This window comes from Amblyomma americanum, chromosome 1 (genome assembly GCF_052857255.1).
Source record: "Amblyomma americanum isolate KBUSLIRL-KWMA chromosome 1, ASM5285725v1, whole genome shotgun sequence".
NCBI classification, from domain to species: domain Eukaryota; kingdom Metazoa; phylum Arthropoda; class Arachnida; order Ixodida; family Ixodidae; genus Amblyomma; species Amblyomma americanum.
Genome location: NC_135497.1, coordinates 353574133 through 353590150, shown reverse-complemented (window position 1 = coordinate 353590150; position 16018 = coordinate 353574133). Strand labels below are relative to the sequence as shown.

The 16018-nt window shown below is 44.5% G+C and overlaps 1 protein-coding gene and 1 non-coding gene across 2 annotated transcripts in view; both read right to left on the bottom strand.

The window, feature by feature from the left end:
- The window catches only part of LOC144115580 (uncharacterized), a 54076-nt gene extending 44419 nt beyond the window's left edge, over window positions 1-9657 (bottom strand). The window contains exons 1-3 of the mRNA XM_077650004.1: window positions 9412-9657; window positions 8233-8402; window positions 3773-3867 (exon numbers count right to left, since the gene is read on the bottom strand). Of these exons, the coding sequence (XP_077506130.1) occupies window positions 3773-3867; window positions 8233-8402; window positions 9412-9446 (300 nt within the window). The 5' untranslated portion in view covers window positions 9447-9657. The remainder of the gene's footprint in view (window positions 1-3772; window positions 3868-8232; window positions 8403-9411) is intronic.
- A 798-nt stretch (window positions 9658-10455) lies between these two features.
- TRNAS-ACU (transfer RNA serine (anticodon ACU)) lies at window positions 10456-10527 on the bottom strand. Its single transcript has one exon. It is a non-coding gene; the product is annotated as a tRNA-Ser (tRNA).
- Between the last annotated feature and the right edge of the window lie 5491 nt (window positions 10528-16018).

Below are 16018 nucleotides of genomic sequence, written 5' to 3'. Positions count from 1 at the left end.
TTAGCCACTGGCTCTGGCTACAATTCAAAACAAACTAGCAAGTCATACTGGTTCCACCAATGTTTGATTTGTCTGAACTTCACCGAGTTACCGTAAAAACCGGAATATAGGTTGACCCCCCAACTAACCAATTCTAAAAATGAACAAAAATCTTTTTCAATGAAAAAAGTACCGAAAGACACCCTTACCTTGAAACAAGTGCGACTCAACAGGTTGCACAATGGTGACAGTATTTATTAAATTATTTTCATTTAAATGCTGCCCGTATGTACAACCAACCAATTTTTTAACAGTATCGCACGCCCATCGACCCGCGTGTTTGTTTTTGGCACACAGAAGTACAGCGCCGTAGAGCAAAGCCCTTCCAATTCTGGCTACGCTGCGGTCCGCATCTCTACCGCTTTCACGCGGATGCATTCAGCAGTCACAGGCAGCCATCTTGCATGCAGCACGACCTTTCCTTCCAATTCTGGACACGCTGCGGTCCGCCCACAAATTGATGTTTTTTTCTGGTTGCTGCAAGTTGTAATACGCAGCTTCTCCCTCCGCTAGTACTGAATGCTCTTTTCGGATACACCGAATTCGCGCTGTGCCGCCAGGTTGCCATGAGCTTCTGCATACTCAATCGCGTTTTTCTTGAAGGCGACGGTGAATTACCGTCAGCTTCCGCTCATTTTGAAACAAAATGTGAAAAAGCAGCCTTTAACCAAAACAGCTTTGCAACTAAGGAAACGCAAAATGGCGGCACTGCTGCTGATGGCGATGGTGATAGAGGCACGCTGTTGAGTTCAGCTGCCCATTGTTGCAAGACTTCCGTAGTTCTTCCGCAAATGACCAGTATATAAGACAGGGGTCAACTTTCCACCATGGTTTTTCGAAAAAAGTCCGACCTATATCCCGGTTTTTACGGTAGATACAAAGCGCTACGGAACAACACGTGCCAAAGCCTCAGATTAGTTACCATTGCTGCCTGAACAAAGGAAAAATTGAGCACACAACCATTAAAAAAAATAATTCACCAGAACTATCACAAGCCAAAAATGTGAACAGGGCCTTTATGATGTGATCAGATTAAACCTAAACCTGTCGCCCAACAAACCACCCACACAAAGATCATCGGAGATTTCAGAGCTGCACAAAAAGCCACAATACGATTACAAGGCACGAAAACTGCAGACTTGCACATACCACACTTAGGGACTGTCAAATGCATGCACAAGTTGGGCTCTTTAGGTTCAAGATATTTAAAATTTTGGGAGCAAAAATTTAGTGTTCTTTCTTTTGAGCTGCTGGCTAGAAAGAAATCAAGTTTTCGTTGGAACATTTCAACACTAAGGTATCTTTAATTTCACCAACCAAAGCAGTTAAAAAGAAACACTCACCCCTTCTAGAGCATCTATGTGCGTTTTTTTCTCAGTTCTTCCTGACATATCGTATATTACCATCTGCATTCGAAGCACTGCCACATACATACTAAACCTGCCAGGCCTTTGCACAGTAAACTCAGAGAACATTCTTGCATTACAAATGCAACACGGAATGCACAACAGCAACAAGGCAGCCTCTGTCTAGTGCATAGTAGTGTGTGGCACAATTAAGCCAAGATAACATTGGGCCAATATCCCAGGTATTCCAGCTAACTTAAGCTAAGGTCTAGAAATATAACGCAGTGCAATAGGTGGACGCAACTTCAGCCATGTTGTTGACCATTATATATAATAATGTCAGAGTACATATATTTAAATTTTGTTGAATTGAGCAATTTAATAAATTGAAAAAAATTTACTTTTAAGATATTAACATCCCGGGAGGCAAAATTTCTAATGCCAAATTGTAGAGGATCCCCAGAAAACCTCTAATTTATCAGTTTTTATTTTGATATGCGCTTCTTTAGATTAGTTTTTTTCCACGTCCAAGAGAAAGTCCTCGAAATATGAAGAAAAGAAAAAAAGCATGCGGCAATCTGCTTGCAAAGTGCCACCAGAGTGCTCTCAAACGTGGGACTCGTGAATGTAGCCGTGTGAGATGGTGCTGCAAATATGACCGGGCAAAAACTGACGTGAGCACTGGTGGCCAAATTGAAAGTAAAAGCCGCAACCTGGCCGTGTTCAGTGTGAAAAATAGCTGGCACGGTGGTTTACTTAGCGGTGCTTTACGTTAGCGGCCGAAGCACTAAGCCACATTCCTAGCCATCGGCCAGCATTTCGCATCTGGCATATTTACATCTTGAGGTCATGCTTTGCTAAAGAAGTTGGTGATTTCCATGCAATTCCAACAGGAGAGATGCCCGGCCAATGGCTAGGAACACTAATAGTATATTGGCCCACATATTGGTACCACAAACCACTGCACCTGCTGTTTTCGGCACGAACACCGCCAGGTAGGTAGCAGGTGTCACTTTCAATTTTGCAAAGCACTGTCGTTGCTTTTGTTTTATTCGTAGCACCACTATGCGCAGCTAAGCTGATGGCTTCCACGTTTGAAAGCACTGGTATAATGGCACACAAGCCGAATGTCCCGTCGGTTTTTTTTTCCTTATTTGATGGGCTTCCTTTTCAATGTAAAAAAAACTGATCTGAAGCATATATAAAAATAAAAGCTGATGAAATAGAGGTATTTCTAGGATACTCCACAATTCAGTACTGAAATTTTCGACTGAAAAGCAATAGCTAAAAAGTTAGTTTTGCCAATTTATTTCATTACTCATCTGAACAAAATATTAAAACACTCGCCATATACAGTAGTCAACAAAATGGTAGAAGTTGCATTCACCTATTGTGCCCTGGTATATTTTTAATCTTTGGCCAAAGTTACCTGCGACACTGGTATGTGCGCTAAGCTCACTACTAACATTTGCCGATCAAGCTTACAGAGATGAGAAGCCATGCTTAGAGTTCTGAATGTGAACAGAAGTTCGCAATCACAAGGGCGTCCTGAAATGGTTTTGGTACAGCATCAGATTTCCACTGACATTTGCAACTCTGGTACTTGATTACTGCATTTTCAGGAAGGTCACATTGCAGGGAGAGATTGGCTAATTTTCATAGAAATTCTTCTTTTCGATATGAAAAAAAAATTACATTTTACCGAAAAAGGGTGAGGGGGGTCTCTTATACGTAACTTCACTCTGCCCCATTACAAGTGCACACTTTAGCAGAGTGCATTCCTCCAGTGCATTTAAAAATGCCCTTAACAAGTGCATTTCACGTGACTGCCTACAAAATGACTCACTTTCATAACTGTGCATTCAAAGAGTGCCATGCGCTTTGCTACACTGCTCAAGAGGGCAATATGAATCTAATCTCAAGCAGATTACAAAATGTCATGATAATGTAAGGCATTTACATGCAATCTGCAATTGATAACGACAGCAGGAATAAATGCATAAAGCAAAACTGAAACGCTGCATCAAAATTCCATGCCACCACACAGCTGTTAAAGGTATTATTTTCGGCATTTTCACTTCCACTGCCCAGTACTACTGTGTCGTTTTTAAGGGTAAAGATGTACAGAGAAAAGCACTTAGGTCTATTGTGGAATGTGGAACTTCTAGGTTAACCTTCTCACAAAAGAAAGCAGGATTTCAGAAATGAACGTTCGTAAATACTATGTAATTTTGTTTACAGCTTGTTGGTATAACCATGCATCATACCAAGCTGGGTTGCCAGATACCTGGAATCAACATGGATCCAACGTTGGATCCATCCAGATTCCTGGATCCGTGCATGCAGAAAAGGTGTCATGATCAATGAAACAAAACTGCACAACCAACCTTTACTTCATTCCTGGATTGCTCAATGAATGCTTTCCGGCTTTTGATTTCCTTTTCATCAATCTTGAACTTCTTTGGATTTTTTTCAACAATAGCTGGAAGCACAGCAGTTAAGGATGTATGGCAAAAGGTAGAAAAAAAAAGTGAGCACCCAGCTTCAAATCCTCACTGTTTTTTTATTGTGCAGCAGCTGCCAGCCCTGAATCTTCTTTTAACAGACTGACTGTAGCAGCAATGCTGAAGCAGCTGTGTGTCCATGCTACCTAACACAATATGCCTGAAGTACTGTGAAAAACTACAGGAAAATAAAAATAACCACATTTACACATACAGAAATAACTGCCCCCACTGACGTCATGAGCAGAAAAACACTGCCCTACATTCCACCCACTAGCTGAAAAAGATTTGGTATCAAGAACCATATACAATCGTGCCCCAATAATACAGATGACCTGAAATTTTTCTGGACATGTAACTTTTTCAATACACTTGCGCCTTGTTGATATTGAAGCTTTTTTTACCGTATAGAAAATCGGCACGGTGGGAACGCACAGTGCATACAGAGGCCTATGTATTTTTGTAGTGCTAATACCGACGGCTATGTGAACAAGACCTCGACTTCTCAATCAGATATTTCTTTTCCTGTTTTTTTTTGTTTTTTTTGCAATGAACAAGTGCCAAGACAGGTAAGAGCTGAAAAGCCTTAGTGATGACTTTTTTTTTTGTGAGTTCATTCTTTACCCTTCAACTGCCCAGTCAAAAACCCTTTTCATTTGCTGTGAGGTATTGTATGAACGCCGGTGAAGAGAGGTCATTCATCACCTTCTGCTACTTCAATGCATCTAACACCTCCAGTCTGTCTGGGAAGAGATATGTGCTAGTCATTTGTAAGTAGTACACAGTCTTAGTAACAGAGACTCCGTCACATGTGTCATGACCCGCAAGGTGCTTCAAAGTGCATTTTTTAAAAATAAAGGTAACCAGGATTATGGACTTCAAGTTCTCAGGATTTTGCCCAATTTTTAACTTCATTGCATACAGCTGTGCAAAGAAGCAGACTTAATGACAAATTTTTTTCCTAATAAATAATTCGTTCCTCTTCACTATTTGTTTTGTGGCCGACTTGTCTTACAGCGAATTTTAGTCGGACACCATGTCCATTTTAATGAGGCACCACTGTACTTCCATGTCATGATCTTGCTTTAGCAAATATTTAAATAATTATTGACACCTAGCTTATTAGTATGCCAACTGATGTGAAAATGGCATGCAGAACGCAGCTCTTTGGTAACGCATGACTCTTTCACACAGTGGGGTTGCACTAAGAAGTGCAGCTTACAATACAAAGTGAGCACAACACACCAATGCTCAGAATACTCAGTTGACGGAAGAACAGCAGATGCATCACGGTCATCGCCAACTAGCCCCAGCCACTTCGGATTTCTCTACAGCCCTTCCAGTGAGCTCACACACTGCATGCATTGCAAAGGCATACAAAGCATCTAGTGCTCCCAAACACCTAAACCATGGGCTGCTTGCATGAAATCAAGAAGCAGGAAAATCTGCACATGAATGAAGGAAAGCAAAAAGCACAAGCAAGAAAGCAGGAGAAATCCAGAACCAGCACCATCCTGTGTGCTTTCTCTCATGTTCATCCTTCGCGATTCGGGCGAACTGTGCGCCTTGCACAAAAGCGACACATTTCAGTTCAATTTTGCAACTTTATTCCAAGAAAACTACTTAATTGTACCATATAGTCTGATATTATATCTGGCACCTAGCAGCAGATACCTTTAAGTTTCTTCTTTGTTATTGCTGTCTCCACTGCACAGACACAGCTCTTCAACCTTCATGTAAATGAAGTCATGGTCGGTTACATCAATTACATCCACTTATAACTTTTATCAACTATGTCCATGCACATCACACTCCATAAATTCATGCATTCAAAATCCATGTGCAGACGAGCTTAAGTGGTGCTTTTCTTAGAGACTCAGTCAGCATCACTTCATGGTTGACCGTTACCATCCACTCCTGAGTACAGGTGCCTGAATTTTGCTTTAAATAGCACAGACCTGCACGGCAGTGCATGCTAGAAGATGACAATAATGATATCAGTGGGCAGCTCTTGTCATTTAACACCTCTTTGGCTGCCACACAAGGAAATGTATACATGTGAAATGCAGCAGCTCTTTGCCATTCATATTTTCAAATTATTGGCTCCCAAGTTGGGGGAGCAGCCCACGCACGAGCGCAGCCCTTAGTCAAGTGTATATGGCAGTTGGTATTAGTATGTAGGGTTTAATGTCACGAAGTGACACATGTATGCTATGAGGGACACCGTACCGGAGGGCTCTGGACTCATTTCAGACCACATGGGGTTCTTTAATGTGCGCTGACATCACACAGCACATAGGCGTGTTGCATTTCGCCTCCATTAAAGTGCGACCACTGGGGCAGGGTTCAATCCAGAGACCTTGGGATCAGGATCTGAATGCCAAAGCAACTGAGTCATCACGGTGGGTAAATAACCGAGAATAAACGAGCAATCAACTTTCGCCTCCCCAACAGACAAATGACCGTACTCCGTCTGACTTAGACCATGAAGAGTTCAGAAAGGTAAAGCCTGTGGTAATTAATTATGGACAGAGCAAACAAAGCTAAATGACCAAAGAAACAACTTGTCATTGGCATTCACTTCTGAATATGGAACCACTGCCCAATAATAGACCAGTTCCCCCTGCACCAGTCATTCAACAGCTGTTCTAAACTGCAAGCGGCATCATATACCATGCTCCAAACTAGCCAATACCAGCATCAGCTTTCAGAATGCTGCAAGGTATTAGTGCACTTTTGCAAAGCAAAAAGTGCCACAAACAATTATTAGCATTCTTTCTTCGCATCATTCAGCCATAATCTTGTCATTAGAATCAAGTATGAAATCAACAAAACTACTTGAATACTCACAAATAATGCTACTGCTCACCTACTTAAACTTAATGAGCAGTTAACAGTGTTGCCACCAGTGGAAATTGCAAAAATAGAATTTGCCAGCATCAAGTGATCAATAACGATATTACATAGAAACACAGGGAACCATGGTACATATCAGGGCTGGAAGAGCGTAGAAGACATGACAAAACAGAAGTGAAGACAACGGTGCCTATATGTTTCATCCTATTAGTTGCAATGGTAATTTCCAAGGGATCATGCATTAAAATTGAAGACTGAGAAACTTCTCACAATTTCATGCTATTTTCTTGGTGCCATATTTTAAAAGTTGACAGCATATTCAGATGCTCACAAATTGTTTTAAAACTAATTTAGCAACTTCTAACTTGCAGTAATTTTAAAACAAAAGTCAACACATTATATGACTTAAGAAGATAGCTAATCTGACTGCTCATAATAATGACTCCATGATTGGCATTATTACCTGTAAGTTTTGAAGAAGGCGAGATATTCAAACAGTTCATTTTGACAGATTTAACATCTCAAATAACATGTCACAGAAATGTGAACTTGCCACTCCCAGGAACTGCTCGGTCATGAATGTTGCAATGCTAATAAGTGGCTGAGACAAATACATGCAATGCATTGCACCCTTTCTGCACCTCTCACAAAGAGCTCATAACAAAAACCAAACTGGCACTATTGGTGCTGCATTGTCAAGAGCTATTTACTGTAAAGCCCTTCTTGCAAGCACATGTTAAAAAATTGGCAGTATTAGTAAATAATAAAATTAAGACACTGCAGCACTGAATACTCCAGAATATGTAATTATTCATTGACAATTCCTACAACTTCCTACCAACTATGACAAGTTACAGGAAAATCTACATCAACATCACCATCACTAATAAAATAAGCATACCAAGCAATGCCATAAAAATCAGTGCTGAACAAGGCAGCCTATGTTTGGAGCTATGTTTCAGTTGTGGGAACAAAACCCATTTCGGCAACTAAGGTGCTCTAAAGCAAAGCTCTTATTACAGGTTTCATCCTGGCAATGGAAGCCATGCTACAATAAAAGCAGAACGCAAAGCCACCTGGTAACAAGATTTTGGTGCGCCTTAAAGAGCCCCAGATAGCCAATATCAATTTAGATCCCAATGCTACATCATGCCTCACAATCCGGGTGTACCTTCTGGCCTGCAGAGATTACAAATTTTGTAACTAGCATAAATAAGTGCATCACAACAAATTTGCAAAACATGCCTGGCATGAGCCATGCAATCTATGACTAATATATGCAAACTCAGCCCACCTGACAATGCTTTTTCAGCTTTTAAGCATTACATTGAAATAAAAACACATGCCATAAACATACACAATACTTTAATACAGGCATGTGTACACAAAACATGAACAACACACAAATGAGGGAAGCCAACAGTAACCTAAATGACTACTTTGCTTTAGCACATCATGAGGAATGCCATAATAAAATAAAAGGATACCAACAGTCTCCTCAAGATCTTCTAGGTCCCATTCTATGCTGCGTAGTCCTTTCCGGAGCTCACTTGTGGTCCAGTCAATATCTTCTTTACTTGGTAAGCTCGATGGGTCTTGGTATTGGTTCCACCTCTCAAACAGTGTTTTGTTGTTGGCTATGGCCTTGACGATTTCACTGAAGACAAGGTGTAACATGCATCAGAGCAAGTACCACAACCACACTTAAGATTTGCAATGCATTTTGCTGTTGCCTAAAAAAAAACTGAAAACATAGTCATACATACACTTCAGGAATCAAGCATGAAAGGGTAGTAAGGTGACACATGTATAGCTCCTACATCGATATACTTACAAAAGTCAATCAAAATAACAGTAAAACTATCCTCGGCATGAAAGCCACTTAAGTAACGCTAACAATACTAGTTCACCATACACAAGTGGCCAGCTGCAACAAATGTTTAGTTTCCTCTATTAGACAAACATTCAAACCTTCAAGTGGCATTTGTATTCGTCCAACAAGCAAAAGTCGGACAACGCCTGACGAAAGCAGGGCGCACGGTTACAGCAGTGGAAACAAGCGCTGCCTAATCTCACGCCCCATAGAATGCCTTTGTGTGCCTTTCCCAGTTATCGCACCTTCTTGAAACACAGGTGCTCGAAAACAAAAGCTGAACGATAACAGTATAGACTCCTCCTAGCTTATTTCCACTTTGAAACATGGCAGTGAACAGGCCTCCCTACCCGCAAAAATAGCGGCACTGAAAGTTCAGACCTGTAGCAGACAATTTTCAGTGCTGAAATCAAATGCTTCCTGCTTTTGATTTTTGCTTTCTCGAGTCGATATCACGTACTGAGACATCCTTGCTCGCGGCACACAATGCGAATCACAGCAGCTGCAGCGCTCCGCGATGAATCAAGAATAAAGCATCGCTAGACGACAAGAAACATAAAACAGCCTGCGCAGCAGATGTACGGAACGGAATTCCATTGCAGCGAAAATTTGCTGTCGGATTACTTCCCAATCCTAACCGTCCGGTTCACACGCAAGGTGGCTAGAAATCAAAAATAAATGTGATCGAAATACAGCAGGCCGGCTAACCTCCCTTCATAATACATGAAACAAGAAAGTCACATCAAATTCAATCGGCAAAATGTTAGAGGTAGTGAGCATACAGGGAACTTACTCTTTAACGACAAAAAATGGATCCTCAAGACTCATGGCCTTTGCGATCCACTCATAACAGTCGTGGCGTCCGTAGTGGCATGTGGGGCTCTTGTGACAAGCTCGGTGCTATCGAAAGAACAACAGATACCGCACCGTGGGAGCGGCGCACGCAGTTATCAACCTCCAGCTCAGATTCCTCGGCAATACGCGATGAACGCTATGACGTCCGCGCTGAAGCAAAAAAACAAATCATATGACGCGAATCGCAGTGTTGCCTACCGTCGCTAAGGCATTGTTGCTAGTTCAATCCTCTAAACGTTGCAAAAGCGCTAAAGCTCTGAAAATAAGAAATGGCGCAGTATCTGTCTCGCATTTTCGCGACATCTCAACCGCACCGCAAGGGAAGGGATAAACGATGGAGTGAAAGAAGAAAGGCAGAAAGAGATGCCGTTGTGAAGGAATCCGGAATAATTTCGACCACCAGGAGATCTTTAACGCGCACTGACATCACAAAGCCAACGGACGCCTTAGGGTTTCGCCTCCATCAAAACGCAGTCGCGCGGTCGGGTTCAAACACGGGAACTCCGGATCAGTAGCCAGCCGCCCTAACCATTGAGCCACCGCGGCGGGTCGCCAAAGCTCTGCCGCAGCCGATGGCAACCGCTCTGTTTTGTATTGAAGCGAAAAGCTTCACTACGCCAGCTTTTCGAGCCGTCAGCGGGCCGCAAGTTTGACTTTGAATGTAAGTAGAGGTCAGTGTGGCCGCAAGTTTCACCTTGAACGTAGGTAGAGGTCAAACCATGAGAAATGACGCCTGTCTAATAATAATAATAATAATAATTGGTTTTGGGGGAAAGGAAATGGCGCAGTATCTGTCTCATATATCGTTGGACACCTGAACCGCGCCGTAAGGGAAGGGATGAAGGAGGGAGTGAAAGGAGAAAGGAAGAGGTGCCGTAGTGGAGGGCTCCGAAATAATTTCCACCACCTGGGGATCTTTAACGTGCACTGACATCGCACAGCACACGGGCGCCTTAGCGTTTCTCCTCCATAAAAACGCAGCCGCCGCGGCCGGGTTCGAACCCGGGAACTCCGGATCAGTAGTCGAGCGCCCTAACCACTGAGCCACCGCGGCGGGGGTGACGCCTGTCTCGCATATCTCTGTTAACACCCGAACCGCGCCCGTAAGGGAAGGAAAATGAAATGAAAATTGATTTTAAGGAAAGGAAATTAAGCCTGTCTCACACATCTCGGTGGAAAACCGAATCGCGCTGTCTGCGGCGGCGGCTGCGTTTTGATGGAGGCAAAACGCTAAGGCGCCCGTGTGCTGTGCGATGTCAATGCACTTTAAAGATCCCCACGTGGTCGAAATTATTCCGGAGCCCTCCACTACGGCACCTCTTTCTTCCTTTCTTCTTTCACTCCCTCCTTTATCCCTTCCCTTACGGCGCGGTTCAGGTGTCCAACGATATATGAGACAGATACTGCGCCATTTCCTTTCCCCAAAAACCAATTAAAAAGGGAAGGAAATTGAAATAAATTTGGTTTTAAGGAAAGGAAATGACGCCTGTCTCACAGGTGGTCGAAATTATTCCGGTGCCCTCCACCACGGCGCCTCTTTCTTCCTTTTTTCTTTCACTCCCTTCTTTATCCCTTCCTTTACGGAGTGGCTCAGGTGTCCGCCGAGGTGATCCGGAGTTGACGGGTTCGAACCCGACCGCGGAGGCTGCGTTTTTATGGAGGCAAAACGCTAAGGCGCCCGTGTGCTGTACGATGTCAGTGCACGTTAAAGATCCCCACGTGGTCGAAATTATTCCGGAGCCCTCCACTACGGCACCTCTCTGTTCCTTTCTTCTCTCACTCCCTCTATCTCTTTCCTTACGGCGCGGTTGAGGTGTCCAACAATATATGTCTTGTGTGAGCGCCTTTAATGTCGTTTCGAAGAAAGCAAGATGTTTAACAAATAAAAAAATCCCTACCAATGGGTGTGTGTCAGTATATCTATGGAAACCGCCAGTCGCTCGACCACAAACGTACCCAGGGAGATGCAGCTTTTCGCTTTCGACCAGGGTTAAACAGAGCTAAACCACCAGCAATTTTTGTTGTTTTTTTTTCATATGAGAAAGCAGCTGGTGTTTGCTCCGATCGAGCTCTCTTCCCAACAGAACGCCTCGGCCTGCGTGCTACGCGCAGAACATAGCCGTAATGTACTCATTACGGTCGAACTGATTAGCGGTACTTAGAAAAAGTAAGTAATTAACAGACGACCAATTGCAATGTGATTAATGCCAAGGGGCATTTGCATTGCGACTCCGATTGTGTGACCGATTTATGTTGACGAACTGAATTACCTCACACCAACGACAATTAAAGTTTTGATCTTACAATTCATTATTTAGTCGAGCCCGGATATATCGAACCCTGATTGTAGCGCAGTATCCGCGCTCCTGCAATGGCGCTTTTCCTTACGGCCCTCTTCGATCACTATACGCGCGCAGATCGAGACGGGTCGGCTGCGCGGCCTTGGTCATCTGCTGTCAGCGCTAGCGCTGTGACACCTTGTGTCGAGGTAACGTGGGGTGTGCATGAAGGGTGGTCGTCGATCTCTTGCACCCACGCCACAGAGCTGTCATGCGGTGTAGCCAACCTAACTATAAAGCCGGTATATAGCGGCGGCGTTTACCGGACGTGTTTCGCTGACGAGGAAGAAGTTGCAAAAACCAACTGCACCTTAATTCATGTGAATTATTATTGTAATTACGGCATACTGGTAGCAGGAGTAAACATTTTGTGATTGGCAGTGGCTATTGTTGCAAAGAACAGGCCGCTGCGGCTTCGATGCACTAGTGTGGGTGCAGAGTATTCTTGCTTCTAGGCTACAGAGTGGCTTATCTATTGCCATTTTTATGTACTGATGTATCATACTGTTTCGCGATCTTTTTCGAGCTAAATATATCCAGGTTCGATTGGAGCTCAGATCAGATATCCCTAGCCATTAATTTTCCTCCTCGGTGGTGGTTTTGAGCTTTTCACACTCTTACATCGGGTCTACAAACCACCAACGACACCGGGTTTTGACCATTATGAACCTAGTAATGCCAGCGCGTTAAAGCTCTACCCTCCTCTCCACGGCGCGCTTGATGTCTCCACCGAGAAATGAGATCACCATTGTTCCTTTCCTTTGCTAAAAACCGATTTTCATTTTCTCTTCCGTACGTCATTCCCACTTTTATCCCTTCCACTTTTAACGCTCACACAGTGTTGGGATTTTAAGGCGCGGGCTCCTTTCCCAAGCCATGCACCCTCCCTTCCCTAATGGCGCAGTTTAGGCGTACACCCAGAAGGGGGACAGTCACTGCTCCTTTCCTTTCCTTCTCACCACTCTGATCCCGAGGCTTCAAACTGACACCAATATCGACAGCCACTTTTTGCGAGGATGGCAATACTAATGCTATAATGCATTAAAAAAAATACAGGGCGAAACCTTGTTTAAGAAATTGCCTGCGAGCCACCGTGGGGTTCGGCTGTTGAGAACGAGTTCATGGGTTGGTCAGCTCGTCGGCTGTATTTCAGTGGAGGCAAACTGAAAACCGTACTTAGATCCCAGTGCACGTTAAATAACCCGAGGTGGTCGAAATTAATCTGGAGCTTATCATTACGTGCACGGCGCCCCCGAAGTTGTTTTAGTACATGGAAATGCACTGATGAAACTGCCTGCGATAAAAATGCGCCTTTTGCTTCCAAGCTGCGCAAGCTGGCCCCGCTTAGTGCAAGCTGCCATTGTCGGTGCTCCTTTCTTTCCGTCTTGTGTGCTTTCTGTCATTTTCTCACGCCTTTGTTTATTTCATTCTTGCAACCAGTAACAACGTATCAGGCACCAAAACATACTAGAGTGCCTTTCACGTACTTTCTCTCTCCCATAACCTCGCTTCTCGATTCTTCAACTTGCTAATCATTGAGTCCCTCCCGTTTACAACAACCTTGTATGGTATGGTATGGCATGATATGGTATGGTATGGCATGGGCCGGGAATTTAACGTTCCGATGATATATATGCTGTGAGGAACGCCTTAATGGACGGTTCAGGATTAATTTCTACCTCCTGGGGATTTTAATGCGCCTGACGTCGAACAGCACACGGGCGTTTTTGCTTTTAGCTTCCATCAAAGTGCGGCCGCCACGACCATGATTCGATCCCTCGGCCTTCGCCTTATCAGCCGAACGCTAAAGCCATCGAGCCACTGCAGCGGGTGGTTCATAACAGTCTCATATATCTCTCTCGAAATAGAGACTATTCAGATTTCGTTCGCTCATGGGATAACTGTTCAAAAAAATTTCTGCTTGAAAAAAAAATCTGTGCATTGGACGCGGCATGCTCGCCAGAACTGGTAGCAAGTGCCGTACGATATCGTTCGCCTGAAAATCTACTTCTTCCAAACGGATATGTCCACCTTAAAACAAAATGCAATAATTTAAACGTCTACTGCGGAGTGAAGAAGAGTTCTGCTTTGTTGTGTCGTCCTTTTGCCCCGTGGTCTTCCTAATAGCGCTACCTTCACTTTCGAAGACGTCACCAACCAGCTCAGCACTAAGTTTTATCTGCAGCGGTGGGAGTCGGAAATAGCAATGCTTATTTTCGCAAACTACGTACGTCAGAAGCGGCGCAGGTAATGTGCCGCTGCGCGCTCCAGCAGGAACGCGGTTTTCACTTCCAAAACACATCTCTAGCTCAAGCATGCGGGACCGAACAAGGGGAGCGCAGAGAGGGCATATTTTCCGGTGACCCTAACATTTCCAATTCAGCTAGGGCCGTTTCGATGCTGTTGTAACGTAACACAGGCCAGTATTGTGCAGCCGGTCAGAAACACTGCCTTATAAAGACCGGCCTCTCACAAGTTCGAAGTGGAAACTTGGATTCCGTCATGAAGAAACGCAGCCAGCTTCTGCATTTTTTTTTACTATCTTGCTATTTATTCGCCTACCCTAACGCCAATGGCGATATATACATACGTGGTGCAGGTTCTCCTTACACTGCTTTCTCCCCAGCGAGTCGCTTGCTGGTCAGTGCTGCTGAACACGTTTCTTACTGTTTAATGAACCGCAAAAAATGAAAAAAAAAATTCGTGGTGTCGCAGTAATTAAGAGGCCTTATTCAGGTTTTCCTGGTGCACTTAAGCAGCAATTCCTCTCCATATGCCAAGGTTCTGCGACGGCTTCCTGCTCTATAAAATAACTTTAGTGTGCGGGAAGCCGCTCCTTTACTTGAATTCCTTTCGGGAGAGGCGCCACGCAGCTTCGACTTCGATCCTAGTCGACGCTAACGCCTCTCGTGGCTGGTTCTGTCCATATATAAAACTTGGACTGAAATTTCGTGACCTGCAAAATAGTCTTTCAGTCATGCTTTCAGAGGACCTCGGTAGAGAGCTTATCAAAAATTATTTCAAACTGTAAGCTATTTTATTTTTCGCCAATGCGCGAAGCATGCTTCGCATGGAAACGCAGAGCAGGGCCCTCGGCCTTCGTGCATGATACTAAAGTGTCCGTAACAGTATCTCTAAGGACCCTGCACGTCTAGTCGCTGTAGACTGGAACACCGTGAAGCAGCAGCGCTACACTCTGAACACGAGCTCTAGTAGGGCTATATGTGGAAGTAAACAGGGAGTAAGCTGCCCTATAGCGCACTCACTTAAAAAAAAAAAAGGTGTGCTGTAGAGGACAGTTTAGTCTCTTTTTACTCATTTATGTCTAGGTTTGTTTTAAGGGTGTCTGCCGCCCCAAAGCGACTCATGCTATGAGGGTGCCTGGGGAGGACTCCGGATAATTTCGACCAGCTGGTGTTCTTCAACGTGCACTGATATCGCACAGTACACGGACCTCTAGCATTTCGCCTCCATCAAAATGCGACCGCCGCGGCCGGGATCGAACCCGCGTCTTTCGGGTCAGCAGCCGAGCGCCATAACCGCTGAGCCAGTGCGGCGGCTACATTTATGTTTCGAGTGTACCCACAGATCTTCGGCGCTGCATCTGTGATCTCAGCCGCAGAGGAAGCGGGAAGCGTAAAGCCCACCAGTGGTGGTGGTGAAAAACATTTATTGATGATTGTTTACAAGAGAGAGTGGTAACTGGCCTTAAGGGCCAGTCACTTACAAATAATAGGAGGGGTCTCTAGTCCGGGACCACTGTGGCTTCTGCGGCAGCTCGGGCCATAGCGACGAGAGCTCTTTGGTTGCATAACGTAGAGCTGCCGAGCAGGGCAGCCTCCCAGATCTCTCGAGTAGGTGAGGGTAAAGGGGGGTAAGCAGGGTTAGGGGCACATGCCCACACCATGCGGCACGTGTCCGATAACGCGCAAACACAATGCGGGCACTTCCCGTTAAAAACCGGATTAAAATATTGCAGCACTGCCGGGCACATTACCGTTTTGTTGTATACGCGAAGGAGAAAACGCTTCTTGCTTTTGATGCTTTTGCCCTTTCTCGGGGGGATGAAAGCGGCTATGCTGTGTTCGATATCACTGAGTGGACAGAGCGCAAACAGAGAAAGCGAATTTATTTTTCGACAGCGCGGGTCACCAGCTCGGGGACAGCGCGAGACTGGATGGACCGCGCTGCGATTGTGATCGGTGC